General features: G+C 40.7%; 1 protein-coding gene across 2 annotated transcripts in view; it reads right to left on the bottom strand.

Moving 5' to 3' along the window:
* Positions 1–10,316, bottom strand: part of SCYL3 (SCY1 like pseudokinase 3) — a gene marked incomplete at its 5' end in the record, with an annotated part of 33,227 nt that extends 22,911 nt beyond the window's left edge. For both annotated transcript variants that reach the window (XM_079697346.1, XM_079697347.1), the window contains 2 exons: positions 1,286–1,471; positions 10,152–10,316. In XM_079697346.1, the coding sequence (XP_079553472.1) occupies positions 1,286–1,471; positions 10,152–10,316 (351 nt within the window). The remainder of the gene's footprint in view (positions 1–1,285; positions 1,472–10,151) is intronic.
* Positions 10,317–15,837: the final 5,521 nt, after the last annotated feature.

The raw sequence follows: 15,837 nt of genomic DNA, 5'->3' as shown, positions 1-15,837 counted from the left end.
ATCCCACAGACCACAGAAGAGCCAAATGTAAAACTATAAAAAATAGTACAGTCAAATAAGTGAGAGGGAAGAAGAAAACGAGAACAGGGTTGAAGTATGTTTTTCTCCAAACCAGAAATTATTCCAGTAGGTAAGTGCATTTTAAATATTCTACCCACCAGATCAAATACGTACACGTTTTTATATAAAACACTCCAAGTTATATATTTTTCAAAGGAAAGCTTAAAATAGTATGCATGGTGTGTTTCCGCTTGAGAAAAAGCAAAGGAGAATAAGCACAGAGATGTCTGCTTTATACACACAAGGAATATCTCTGGACTAACACACAGATCATCATGGTTGTCGATGGAGAGAAGTAGGGCGCTGGATTCAAGGATGAGGCAGGGACTTGTTTTTCCCTATCTGCACTCTCATACTATTCAAACTTTTTACCACATTCACGCATTTCTCCAACAAAGAAAATATTCCTCCACAGTGGGGCATTAATAATTCTACTTATGTGAATCTTAGACATACTTCAAGAGATGATAAATCCAAGGTGATATCTGGAGAGTCTGTCTCCCAATAACAGAAAAATGTTTTAAAAACACATTAAGATGAGTCAAATTCAAGTGCTTCTAACTTGTAACTGGTGTTTTTAAACCTGGGGGGGGGGCTGCCAAAGGCCTTAATACTTCAGAATGTAAATTCCATTAACAAATAGTAGCTCAATAATACTGTTAAGAAATAGACAAGAAGTAAACAAAACACTCTATCCCCTTCATAGCAAACACTGCCACAGTGTCAGGGGCTATCTCTCTTTGGTACCACCTACTTGAATGGAAAGGGGTGTATAACACTCTGACTCTTTCTAAGAAATGGTAATTTCTTTCTTTAAAATCTAAAAAAAAAAAAAAAAACTCCTGAAAACAAATAGGAACGTTTGTCCATCAGCAGCACTGATGTTACTCAACCTTTATCTTGACTTAATAACAAATACCAGCTGTAGCTATTTTTATGTAAAGACTTATCCAAAACTAGAGAGAGACTATAGTAAACTGAAATAAAGTTCTATAAATAACTGCCCAGGGACAAAGAACTTGTTGCCTGTTCCACAAACCACTTGTCTGTCTGTAGCATCTTATATGCTGTTTTCCCTCAGGAAGCCTTCTGATAAGAACAGTAACTTATGATTTCTACAGATACCGTAATTCACCAGCACTACCCCATACATCAGCCTCCTCCCACCACCCCACCCCTGGTCTACATGAAAGCCTGTGAGGCAGACTGTGTCCAGGTTACTTACTCTGTCATGAAGGAAGATAAGAGCCAGCAATATATCATAGATCCCAGCACAGACCTCTGCAGAAGACAATGTTTCCAAAGCCACTTCCAGAGGCTGCACTCGCTCAGTGACAAGATGAATACCATCTGCTTCCACAGTGCAAGATAAAAATCTTAGCAAGCATGGGTGACGAAGTGTCTTCAAGTGCTTTAAAAATATAAACAGAAGAGTTGGTGAAGTTAATGACTCAAAATAAGATTAACTATAGTTTCATTAACATCATAGTCAAGTCAGAAAATGTATACTTACATTCAAGGTCTTTTCCAGCTCCTTACTGCTCCCACCTACCCACCAAGTTTCAAAAAAGGCAGAGAAGAGTACGTGACTTGTTATGACAGTATTCACTTTACCAACATTTACATTACTCTACAGAGAATTCCAGTTCCATGATGGGAAGGTAAGCCCCCCAAGAGCCTAGATCTCCAATGATTACTGCTGTAAACTCTTAACAAAGTGCCCAAAACTCTGAAAAGTAAACAAAAACACGTAGATTATGGAGGGGAGTCACCCATTGGGGGGCGTTTCCTGGTTCAGGGAATGTCCCTTCTCACAGCTGTGCACTGAAGGCAGTCCCCAGGTGCAGAGCAGTGCAGCAAAGGTGGCTAAAACTCTGAGAGAAACCTTGCCATCTTTCTGGCCAGGAGAACCAAAACAGGGCTGAGTATGAGGAAGCTGTCCCAGAGGAGAAAGAGCTAAGGGAGGGAAAAGGAGATGCCCTAGTTATCTGTATACCTACGCAGGTCTCAGACTAACCCCTGAACCAAACACGCATAGGACAGACCCAAAGTAGCACAGCAAAGTTTTGAGAAATGAACTAAGGTTTGAACTACCATGCACAGGAAGGGTGGAAGGAGAGTAGTTAAAAAAAAAAAAAAGAAGGAGAAGAAGAAGCTTGAACCCAAGGGGACTGACTGCCTGCAAACAAAAAACATCAATATTCTCCAGAGGACTACAGCAGAACCAAGGTCTATGCAACAGGACATTCAACATGTCCAGAATGCAATCCAAAGTCACTCAACTGACAAAGAACCATGAAAATGTGAAAAGACAACCAACAAATATCAATCCCGAGATTGACCACCAGATAGACCAGAGAGAGAATTATCAGAAAGAATTTGAAGCAGCTACTATAACAATTCCCATTGGAGGTAAAGGAAACAGTTATGAGGTAAGTAGTAAAATAGAAGTTCTCAGAAGAGATATGAATGTTACATAAAAGAACTAAATGGAAATTCTGGAAAATAAAAATAAAATATTACAAATAAAAACTTCAATGGATGGACTGAAAAACAGAATGATGATGACAGAGGCGTCAGTAAACCTGAAGATGTTAACCAATCTAAAGAACAAAGAGGAAAAAGTATTAAAAAAAAAAAAGATCAGAGCTTCAGAAACCTGGGTGACAATAACAAAAAATTTAATGCATATAATTGGAGTTCCAAAAAAGAAAGAAGAGAGAATTGGGACTAAAAATATAATGGCTGAAAACTTCCCAAATTTGGCCAAATAGTTAAGTTTACAGATTTAAGAACTTCAATGAACACCAAATAGGATAAACAGAACTACATTATGATCAAACTGCTGAAAATCAAAGATATATTAAAAAATGTTGGAAGCAGCTAGAGAAAAACAACACAGGTGGAGAGAAATAACGAACTGTATGATACTAATTTCTCATAAGAAAACAGAGTCCAAAAGACAAAGGGGGACTATCTTTAAAGCAATGAAAGAAAAAAAAAAATCAACCCTGAATTCTGTATCTAGCAAAAATATCCTTTAGGAAAGAAGGCAAAATAAAGGCATTTTTGATCATCGAAAATAGAAAAGTTGTTGCTACAAGATTTGCTCTACAAAAATGTTAAAGTCCTTCAAGCTTAAGAGGAAATGATATCAAAGGGAAACTTAGATCTTCAGGATTGAAGGAAGAGCATCAGAAATCAGAAATAATAAACCTCAGGATAAATTTGAAGGCTATTTTTTACTTCTTATTTAAAATATAGATGCCTACATAAATACTGTTAACACTGCCTGGTGAGGTTTTCAATGTGTGTGATGTATATGTATGCCTGTGTGCTAGTGTGCACATACAGTTGATATATATGTAACCAAAGAACGGCAGGGCTGGGGGCTGGAGACACCTATATGATTCCAAGGCTTCTACATTTTATTTGACTGTGGTACAATACTAACCAAAAGTAGACTATTAAAAGTTACTTATGTATACTGAAGTCCTTAGTGCAACCATTTAAAAAAAATAAAGAAATACAGACCCCAAGTCAAGATAAATTAAAATGGAATACTAAAAAATACTAAAATATTCAACCATCTTTAAAACTTCTATCTTTTTATCATCTAGAAAAGTGATCGTCAAAGGTTTTTGTTCACACACTTCACACCAGTAAAAAGGTGAAATATGTAGCTTATGCATAATATATATTATATGAATGTGTAATATATATTTTGTATATATGTTATATATATAAAACACATGTACTACTATAAAACACCCACAAAATAGAAAGTACCAGGACTTCCCTGGTGGCGCAGTGGTTGAAAATCCACCTGCCAATGCAGGGGACACGGGTTCAGGCCGTGGTCTGGGAAGATCCCACATGCCACAAAGCAACTAAGCCCATGCGCCACAACTACTGAGCCTGCAAGCCACAACTACTGAGCCCTCATGCCACAACTACTGAAGCCTGCACACCTAGAGCCCATGCTCCTCAACAAAGAGAAGCCACCACAATGAGAAGCCCGCGCACCGCAACGAAGAGCAGCCCCTGCTTGCTGCAACTAGAGAAAGCCCATGTGCAGCAACGAAGATCCAACGCAGCCAAAAATAAATAAATGGAAAAAAAGATAAAGTACCAAAATAAAAGATTAAAGGTAAACTTAAATAGACATTCTTGATATGTTTTCCCCAAATGGCAATGAATCATACTGCCCAATCCCTAGGGTATGGATAACCCACTTTAGAACCTCCTAATATGGAGTATTCTCCCCCAAAACACACATCTTTTTCCTTTGTCTTATTTTCTTAGCAAAGAGTATAAACAGATGGATGACAAATATAAAACAATTTTGTGTCTGAACACGAGGTTAATTCTGTTGAGTTGCTTTCCTTCCCTGGTTGGTTTTATAACAGACTTACCAGATCCAGATTTTTCCAATCTCCACCCATGCTGTTTATCCCCTAAAATTTGACCTGAGTAACTTAGGACATCCATAAGCCAAAATTCCCAACCCAGGTAATAATCTTATCATGTATTTACAGCAAAACTTAAATACTGGATTGGTGGTTTTCCTTACAAATCACCCAGTTTTTCTAAAAGAAATTACATGACTTTAAATCTCTGAGCTCTACCCTGTACAATCCACTGGACGTTGGGGAAGCCTTGTAAACCAATCATCAAATTGGGAGTAGACTGATGGAAAATTTCACTTGGAGAACAGCCCCCAATATAATATCAGGTTTCATTTTCACAAATATGCACTTAGTTTGGAATGTTCCAAAACATCTTCTCAGAAGAACACGGGATAGTTTAAGAGCCCATAACCCAGCACTGGTACAAGTTTTATATCAGTCACCTCACACTTGTCTATTAAACTTCTCCCAGGTAAGATCATAGGAGAATATTCTGAGTGGATTGATTTGCCCAATTTATTTTCTTATCTCAAATTTTGCCAACTCTGGGGATAGCCCCGATAGGATTTTTTGTTTATTCTTAAGAAGGAAGCTGTTACCCTCCCCTGATTTACTAATAAAAAAGAGTTAAGAAAAAATTTTTAACTAGCAATTACAAACCATTAATTTGTATATCAGCTTTTAAAACAATCCATACATACCCATATAAATACAGCAAAGGTCCAGATAAGCCAAGAATTGTGCTAGCAGGTTGGCTGAATGCATGTGTGTTAAATGAAGAGAGCTTCCTACAGCTATCTTTGGAGCTGTGGTTTCTAAGTAAAATTATGCAGCCTCTTTCATATTTTCATTATAAGAAACATTTCAAATAATTTGCAAGCCAAACATGAAATACTTCATTTTCGCCTGTTCAGGAAGAAGTCTTCATTCAGCTTTTGTGTCTTAGGGCACTAATTATTCTCCTTTGGTTTTAAACCTTTTATTCTCCTTCTAATACTCAGGGCAGACTAGTAAGTCAGAAGGAATGCTACCTGGTTCAGTGCTGGCATGAAAATACACAGTCAATAAATGTTCACCTGATTAATAAATAATATGTTCCATTTTGCTTCTGTTTATCCTTTTAACCTTACATGACCAGCAAAATTCTTTATCCAAAGTGACTTTTTGTTTGTTGAATGAAGAACGGTATAACTCTGGCATGATTCTGAACAAAGCTCTTAACTTAGCAAAAACCTTACTTGTCACTCCCCTTTGGCACACACAATGTTATGCAAAAATTATGCACAGATTCACAGGAAAGGTTAGCAGTTACTAATCAAACAGATCCAAGCTTCTGCTGCTCCAAAGAACAGAGGGAACAACAAGAGGTGTTTGCTAACTGTAACTAGGATATTTTCTCAATGAACATCAATTAAAGACATAAATGGCTCTTGTTCTGGTGGAGAAAGGTGACTGTTGTCAGATGAGAGTGACTTGAAAGCACTTGTCCCAAAGTTACTGAATGCCTATCACATCTCATTCACTGTACTAGGTGCTGGTCTTTGAAAAAGGATTCTGAGTAAGGACCTTTATTATTAAATATGAGTAGTACTAGATAATGTGCCAATATGTATACTTATCTATGCCCACACAGAGATGTTAAGTGTGTGACTCTAGTTTTGAAAATAAACTATCCCTACTTTTCAGGAATCAGTTATGACTCAGCTACCCAGAGAACTAATTCAAGCCTTAGGGGCTTAACTTTTCATCACCATTCTACCTCTAATTTGCTACTTCACTTTGAAAACAACAAAAAGTAGTAGTTCTTAACTATAGCTCAAATTCACTTGCAAGTTTTAAGACAGGGAGAGAGCCTTAATTTTACTCTATTAAAGAAATAATGACAAAATAACAAGATGCCTATACTAGAGGGCAAGAATCTTCAGGGAGAAATATTCTTCCTTGTACCCCTAAGATGCAAATCTGAGATAAAGATGGTAAGTATGCTCTGTCTTTAAATGCCCACTGCCTGTAGGTTAGATCATAAACTAGGAATAAAATGCAGAAAGGGAAAGGAATAAAGAATTCTACGTTGTTCCTTAAAAAACTAAAAACAGAGCTACCATATGGCCCTGCAATCCCACTCCTGGACATGTATCTGGAGAAAAACATGGTCCAAAAGGATACATGCACCCCAATGTTCATTGCAGCACTGTTTACAACAGCCAAGACATGGAAGCAACCTTAATGTCCATCGACAGAGGAATGGATAAAGAAGATGTGGTACATATATACAGTGGAATATTACTCAGCCATTAAAAAGAATGAAATAATGCCATTTGCAGCAACATGGATGGACCTAGAAATTGTCATACTGAGTGAAGTCAGACAGAGAAACAGAAATATAGTATGATATCCCTTATATGCGGAATCGGAAAAGAAATGATACAAATGAACTTATTTACAAAACAGCAACAGACTCACAGACTTAAGAGAACTTATGGTTACCGGGGGGGGAAGGGATAGTTAGGGAGTTTGGGATGACATGTACACACTGTTATATTTAAAATAAATAACCAACAAGGACCTACTGTATAGCACAGGGAACTCTGCTCAGTGTTATGTGGCAGCCTGGATGGGAGGGGAGTTTGGGGGAGAATGGATACACGGATATGTATGGCTGAGTCCCTTTGCTGTGCACCTGAAATTATCGCAACATTGATAATCGGCTATACTTAGATATAAAATAAAAAGTTAAAAAAAAAAGATTTCTATGTTGGAAAGCCTGCATTTGGGTGCTGCTGGAATACCCAGGTGGAGATATTCAATAGGCAGGTGGAAATATAGATCTGGAGTTCAGACAAGAGGCTCTGACAGATATTTAGAGAAAAAAGGATGAGACTGTGAAGTCTGAAAACTGTGGTGGGAGCTGGCAAAGGGCCAGTTCCCCCTGGAGACCCTATCACACCTGAGGGAGGGGGGATACTTCCCAAGTTCTTCTGAGCAGCTGACGCTCAGAAGCCTTGTAAGAGAACCAGGTTTTGATCATGAGGGGAAGGAAATCATTTTTTTAAAAGCTGACGATGTAGGGAAGTTGATTTACTGGAATGAGGGTTGTAAATGGCATAGAAAAGGGCTGGAGAGGGAGAGGAACAGAAGGAAAACGTCAACTTAAGGAAGAGCAGGAAAGCATTTTCCGAACAGAACGCAAGCACAGCATTCATCCCTTCTATTTCTTTCTCGTGCCCACACAATGTGGTTCTCAAATATGTTGACCAACCTTTCCACAAAGCAGCCTGAACCCATCATGGAGAAGAGCATAATGTCCTACGGCACTAAACAGAGCCCTGACATAGCATCCATGTATCTACTCTGATGTGGCTGCTTGGTATAAAGACACTCAGGAATCATTCTTTGAGCCTGTACCCACCATGAAGCCCTAACTAAGCACTTAGATTATATTATAGCAAACCACAGTAACCAAGTTCTGCCTCAGGATTTATCATTCCTTATAGGCTACTGGTTAGAAATGAGTCGTAATCACCAGTGAGCAAGTTATACTATTGTAGTGAATGAATTCAAGATAAGATGAGAAGATATGATGGACTTGAAGTATTTCTGATGTTGTTTTGTGGCCAAAGGTTATACTTGCATTTCGTCTTTTTTCAGAGGTTGAACAGTGTGCTGTGATTGTTATTTTTTATTTACAACAGTGGAGGAAGACTATAATCGCTACCTAACAATATTTGGTAAGGAAAACACTGCCATACCTGCTTGAAATGGTCATTAGAACTATCAGTGGTAGAACTAGGAGCCTGAACTCTAGAGAAAGTGAGGCAAGCTACCTATGGTGTCTTAATACTTCAGGTGTCTCGGAAATCAAGTTCCTAAAACCTGACGCAACGCCATACATTTCTCAAGTACTGTAACCTACATCTAAACTCCTTATTGTTTTGTTGCCATTTCAAATTTCTCAGATTCATGGCTCAGGTATTCAAAGCCACATAATGGCCTGAAGAACATGAGAGACAAGTATGAACTACTTGAAAATGCTCAGTCATGGCTCAGAAGAGTATGCACAGATACCAAGGGGGAAAAAGTCCTCCCTCTCAGGCTCTGCAATTCCTACAGCACGGAAGTCCTCAAACATTGAGCACAGGTCTTTGTTTTTTTCCTTTAGAACCTTTCTGACCTGTGTTGTTTTACTTTCTTGGTACATGCACCATAAAGATTAATGTAATTTTCAATAATCTTATGGTCTTATGAAAAAAACCCTAAGAATTGTAAATCACTAGTACTTTACTAGTAACAGTCGCTCTAAATTATTACTAAAAAAAGTGCAATCTTATCAGATGAAAATAACAGGAAGTATGTCAGATATTAACTGTACATACAGTTAATAAGACAGGGAGGCAAGGCATTTTACCTTTTGCAAAATCACAATAAAAAATTATTAACAATTCCTAGTTGGGATGGAAAAGAGACAAACACGTAGTCTTACCAAAAAGCACAATTACTTAGCAATACAACGGCCAGCTACACTTTTTATCACAGTCCATTAATGGAAAATGCATCCTGAGAGGAACGTTTTCCTCAGGAACCACTTTACAACGGTTAACTTCATGCCTGATCAGAGACATCAAATAATGAACCGGTGTGACAAACAAAATGCCAAAATTATATTACTAATATTACATATTATAACATAGCCCTTTATAATCATAAAAAAGGTACAAACCATTTAAACAGACCTATGAAATAGATATCAATGTTTCATTCTTGTTGATAGTACAAAGTGACTCAAGGTATATAGATCATAACTCTAACAAAATAAAGATACCAAATCAATCTGAAAAGTATGCCTGCCATAGTAAACAACGAAGAGTTAATTAATGCGTGCCTCTTTAGAACTTTCCTGAAGATAATCTGAATGCCTGAATACCCAAAGAAGCAGCTAGCTATCCAAGGAAATATCACCTAATACCTTTGTTTTCACTAAATTTGAAAAGACACCTAGGGCTGTATTCTTGAATTATATTCCAAAGAGGAATCACTTTTTCTAATAAGAGGCCAGGGTCCCCTGACAGCAGGTCAGCCAGCATGGCACTGGCACCCTTTACCGGGAGGAGCGCTTAGGAGGTGTGAGGCAGGTGGAAACTGAAGCCACCAGAAGCTAACACTCTAAGCTCCCTCGGCAAGAACTAGAGCCGAGGTCACATTCCTTCCGGGGCATCCAGTCCCACATTCCAGTTTCACCTTCTTTCTGGGAGAATCACAATGCCTCAGGAAAAGGAAAAACAGTAGCTACAGTTCCTAAAATATTTCATTTCCAGGTCCATCATCACTACACCAATTAATATGTTATCCATACTTAAGAGCATTTTTGCTAAGCTAAAGTCCCTTTATCTTCTATGAGCCATGTAAAATCACCTCCCAAACTTTCTCACTAAAAAAATAAAATAGGATGATAAGAGATATCACGCTGAGTTGCATAAAGCCTTTGGCTTACCTATGGTACTTGACCTTGTCGTGCAAGTTGGAGACATTCCCGTGAAGTGAGGGCAACTATATTTTTAAAGGACATGAATAAAAATATTATTCCTTATGACCTACCCCCTTTGAAGTTTATTAATTTCATATTTTAATAAAAAACAAGACGACAGTAAAAAGTACTAACTATTAGGTAGTCACCTATTACAGTACCTTGGCAGCTTTATTAACCTTGTCTTCGTTTTCTCTCTTATACACAAAAACCGAAGCCAGTTTGCCATCCTGCAATACAGCGGGGTAAACAGCAAGTCCAGAGGGTAAGGTGAACGGTGGTTCCTTCAGGGCATAGCTCTTCAAAGCGCTGTTCTCTGAGCCCATCCCTTAGGCCGTGACGCAGGGGTGCTGCAGCTCCTCAAAGCCAAGCAGACCTGAAAGAAAACATTTCCTAACATTGAGTCTCTATCTGAGACATGAGGCAGAGATAGCCGAGCACCCAGACCCAGGCACTCAAACCTACTAGTTCCTACAACCCTCATAAAGTAGGCCGTTTGACAACAGAAATAGTCAATATTCAGCAAGTTACCTGCAATGCTTGTCAATTAACAACTTTCAGCTCTAGAGAAAATACACTTAACCAAACAGACACGTGCGGTTGCCGCTGCTCCCAACCCCCCACTGCGCACACGCAGAACCGTCGCAGTGGAAACGCGATCAAACACAGAGTAAGAGCTCTCCTGCGCCCTAAAGCCACTCATGTCCTGCCTCGCAGAGCAAAGTGCTGCAAAACTCGATCACTCAAAGATGATGAGCTTCTGCATGTCTAAAATAACCTACAATTCTAAGGAAAACAATACGAACCGGAGAATATTTCTAACAATGATGAAAAACATGTTAACAAATGGAGAGTGCATATAAACCAAGAAAACACTAAAACACCTGTGGATTAATGGGAAAGGAAACAGACTACTCATTGAACGCAAATGACAATAAACATCAGAAAAAGGACAATCCCGTTAACTGTCTTCAGAGTTAGGGTAAAGAGGGGAAAACGCAAAATTGTATAATCTCAAATGTTAAAAAGACAACCCACACGTACATGAGATTCCAGAAAATGCAAACTACTATATAATGACAGAAAATAGATCAGTGGTTGCCTGGGGTGAGGGCAGTGAGAGGGGCCACAGGAGAGGAAAGGATTACAAAGGAGTATAAGGAAACTTTGGGGAGAATGGATATATTCAGTATTTGGATTATGATTATAGTGATGAGTGATCTATAGCTATAGCTATCTATATATATACATACACATGCATACACACACACACACACACACACACACTAGAAAAAAATATGTAAAGTATTAACAGAGGTTTGTTGTGGGCATCAGATCATGGATGATTCACATATATATACAAACATAGACATACATTTGCCTGCATCTCCCAAATCTTCCATAAAAGAGCATATCTTTCTTTACAACAGGGTTACAAACTCACATGGTTACAAAAGACAATGCACAGCAGTGCAGCAGTATTGGTGGAACAGCAAAAGGCCTACTGTGTGCACAGGCACCTACTGACTGGGCTTGCACTCTGACGGGAGCCACCATCACAAGGTTCCAACCAAGACTGCCATTTCAGAGTTGGCAGGTCACACCATTTACCATAAAGAGCCACGAGCCTGAATAGTTACGTGGAAATTTCCTATTTTCCAACATTGGCTCAAATATTTTTAAACCTGTATAGGCCAGACAACACATCTGAAAAGTTTGTGGCAGTTTTCAGTTCTGGCTTTACCATTGTTTAAAAAATAAAAGATAAAAAGAGTTCTTACCAACTCTGGCAGTGTGGGAAACAAGTTGCTAGTTCTAAAAAACAGCCCAAAATTCTATGTGGATCTTTTAAAAAATTCAGTTTAAAATCTGTATCCTTTGGGTAAATATAAACCCAAGAATCATTATATACTGACCTTCTATTTGGATTTTTTTCCACTTTGGTGAAGTTCCATACAACGCTTACTAGGTTACCGGAGTATGTAATGCTGCTCAAAACAGATACCCCAAACAGAGAATTTCAAGGGCCTACAGACCCATATACTGTACCCTAAGAGGCACAAAAAAACTGTACCCTAAGAGGCACAAAAACAGTTGCTATCAACAGTGCTTTAAAAATGATAATTCAGCTAAATGGACTTACTGAAATGTAATACTGATAAACAGTAACACCTGGACTTCCAAAATACTATCTTTTTTTGTTTTAAGGAGTAAAGGGGAAAACACCAAATCGTTTAACTTTGAAATTAAAAAGTCACAAAAAGTCACTGAATAAGGAACACAACATGTATAAGGGCTAAAGCTACCTAAAATTGACGTTTCTTTTTTTAAACCCAAGAATGTTTCTGAGGATAAGAACTAAGCTGGATTTGTAACAAATTCACTGAGTTCCTACCTACCAAGCAATTTCACTTTCTTAAGAATGATAGAGAGAAGTAAAAAACCAAACAAACGAAAAACACTATTAAAAAGTATCTCAACTACAGTTGACCCTTAAAAAACGCAGGGGTTAAGGGCACCAACACCCTCTCAGTCAAAAATGTGAGTATAACTTTACAGTTGATCCTCCACACCTGCAGTTCCACATCTAAGGATTCAACCAACGCAGGGGATTCAACTAAATGCAGATCGTGAAGTACTGCAGCGCATACTTACTGAAAAAAATCTGCATATAAATGGACGTGTTTGGTTCAAACCCATGTCGTTCAAGGGTCACCTGTGTATGTAACACTCACCTTTCTACTGGGACTACAAATAAAATTAGCATTTATGTAGGATCTTGGAGAACAATTACCATTAATTCCCCTATTCTGGAGATGGTGTGGTGCTTGCAGCAACCTCCCACTCCCACCCCAGTCGGCAGGGTCATGTTTAGCACCTGCCTTCTTCTTGGGCACACTTTATGGGTCAGGTGCCTACCCTGGGCCAAAGGGCAGTCAAATCACACATTAGTCATCTCTAGGACCCATGACCTGGATGAACAGCTAAGCTGGACAATCACTGTCTGCCCCAGGAATCTGAATGAACGTGAGATATTTTTGTCTGTTAGCAGCACAGCTGAAGGTAAAAGGATGCCATAAGGTAGAGTCAGGGCTATGGCAAGCCAAAGCCATGTAAAAGCAGAAACCTGGCAAGTACAGAGGAAGCCAGCTGGCAGCAGGAGAAGGAAAAGCAAACACTGGGAGAGTAACTTAGATTTAGAGCGTCACATTACTACTCCAACTCGAGGCTACAAGAAGCCCAGCTTCAAATCCACTGCCTCACTGCCATCCTTACAATCATGGGTAGCCTGAGGCACACCTGAGGTAGCCTGAATGGGTCCATGTTCTTCGAAACCAACTGCCATTTCACAAGCAGGAGTTCTTTTTAACTCCTCTTGTCTGAAAAACCAGCCAGACTAAAGGAAGGCGCTAGAGAAGTGCTACTTCGAAAAGTGTATATATGAAGCTAGTCTAACTTCCTTCTCTCTCTTAGCCACAAAATACAGCTTTCCAAAATCCACACATAAGGAATTGCTGCAAGAAAATAATCTTATTGGCAGAAAATCATGCCATTCACTTAGCTTTAATATTACTCTCCAAAGGAGATAAAATGGTCCCAAGAGTCAGGGGCAGGCTCTGGCTGAATGAATGGCAGTCAGCAGAGGTACAGCAATGGACATTCAATGAACTTAGTCACTTCCAAATAGCAAAATACCTTTTGTGGGAATACTGGGCCTTACAACACCTATTAACCTTTCATTTAATATTCTGAATTCCACTATAAGATCATTAACAATTTAGGGTTATAAAAGCTTTAGGAAGAGGTTAAAACTGGCAGTTTTTCTTAGCAGTATGTATTTGGGTCTAAGACCCCAAGAAATGCCACTTAAAAATTGAAAGGAATGAACCCCTTCCTTGTGAGAACTCAAAGGACTGACATTTTATTGGTTTGAAAGCATGATTAATGTTGACAGAAGTCTACTGATACCATCCGTGCAACGCTTACAGAGTAGCTGGGTTATAGCCTATGTCCAGTGCAAACTTCACTGGGGGGAAATAAAAAGATGTGCTGTTGACTGCAATCTGATGGTCTTAAAGCAGTAATTCTTAACTTCACAAAACTGTACCCTAAGAGGCACAAAAACAGTTGCTATCAACAGTGCTTTAAAAATGATAATTCAGCTAAATGGACTTACTGAAATGTAATACTGATAAACAGTAACACCTGGACTTCCAAAATACTATCTTTTTTTGTTTTAAGGAGTAAAGGGGAAAACACCAAATCGTTTAACTTTGAAATTAAAAAGTCACAGAAAGGCAGAAAAGGATATTTTAATATTAGCACGGGTATTTTGCAGAATTTACCATCTCCACTCTCTATAATAAAATGTGGGGTACACAGTTTCTGACTTGAATACGCATCATGGTCTTTAAAATGTTGTTCACCTATCTTCCTCCATCCTTTTGCTTCCTTGGGCAGCACATCAAGTTTCTGGGCCACCTGTGGGATTAAAAGCCCTCGTCTAGGTCACTGGGCAACTCATACACTAAACTAAGAAATCAGTGTCCTCTGGGGAACTCTCTCTCCCTCTGTTCTTTTCCAGCAAGTAATCGAGATGATCATTATCCTAGCTCCCTCAGCTTGGAAGTTCCGACGATAAGGGCTTGCACCGTGAGTTCAAAGGGCACCTGGTATTGACTGGTATTTCGTTATCTAGTGATAACATGACTTCGGGCCCTTTGGTTTGATCTGTTTCACGTATATATTCCCTATATTGAACTCAGTCTGGCAATACATTATGAAGCGTTTGCGTACCGAAAGACCTAAGTATGATTTCTGCTAAGACGGGATGTTACGTGGGTATGCACACGGGTCCTTAAAAAGAGCAGTAACAGGGATTCCAAAATTCAGGACCCAACTCTGAGTATTCACACGGCTTCCTACATACGATTTCCCCAGAACTGTTTCATCTTCATTCTAAACAAAATGCACTACCCAAAGACAGGAACCAGCTGGGCCTCTGGGGGCCTGGCACTGGTCTCGGATCGAGAATGAAGGCAGCATCCCAGCGCGGGCGCAACCCCAGGCTCCCCGCGGCTCGGCCCCGCCGCACACACTCGCCCTCCCCGCGGCGAGGAGGACGGCCCGGGCGCGGGGGTTGGGGGCCAGCGGGGGTCCGACCGCGACTCCCCGGGGTCTCTGAGGAGCGGTGGCGGCGCTCCCGCTTAGCTGGCCCCTCACCTTCCACACCTACCCGCGAGGCCGGGCTCCGCGGCTTCCTTCGACAGCTCCGGCCGCCAGCGCCGCCCCAAGCGGGGGGTCGCCCGCGAAGCCCAGGTTAACAGGGCGCCCCGCAAAAAGCTGGGGGAGACTGCGCGGAGGTGGGGAGCAGAGCTCAACCAGCAGCGACGCCACGCCGAGTTCGCCCCCGAGCGGGCCCCAAGTGCGGACCCGCGAGCGGGGCGCGCGTTCCCTACCCGCGCCCCCCCGGCGCCACGCTCCCGGCCCGGCCCCCTCCCCACCGGCCCAGGCCCCCACTGACGGAGGACGCAGCGCGGGGCTCCCTGTTACCTGCGGGAGGGCGGCGGGGGAGGCGGCCGAGGAGCTTAGCTTCGGTCCCCTTTTCGCCCCCTGTTGACACCAACCACCCTCGCCTCCCCAGTGATACTCTGGCCACTACACCCACAATCTTCTGAGGTCCGGTCTCTCCGGCACCATAGAGACGGGTCCGGAAGCCGGACAGGATGCCAGCCTTCAGCCCTACAACGCCACCACTGGGGCGAAAGAACCCGGAACTGAGATGGGGCGGCCTCGCCGGTGATTCTCAGGCCGGTGCCATCTTGAGTATGGGCGGCGGTGCCGGCC

The sequence above is a fragment of the Hyperoodon ampullatus genome (genome assembly GCF_949752795.1).
Source record: "Hyperoodon ampullatus genome assembly, chromosome: 2".
Lineage (NCBI taxonomy): Eukaryota > Metazoa > Chordata > Mammalia > Artiodactyla > Ziphiidae > Hyperoodon > Hyperoodon ampullatus.
The sequence above is the reverse complement of the archived record's forward strand: the minus strand, read 5'-3'. Positions and strand labels throughout refer to the sequence as shown.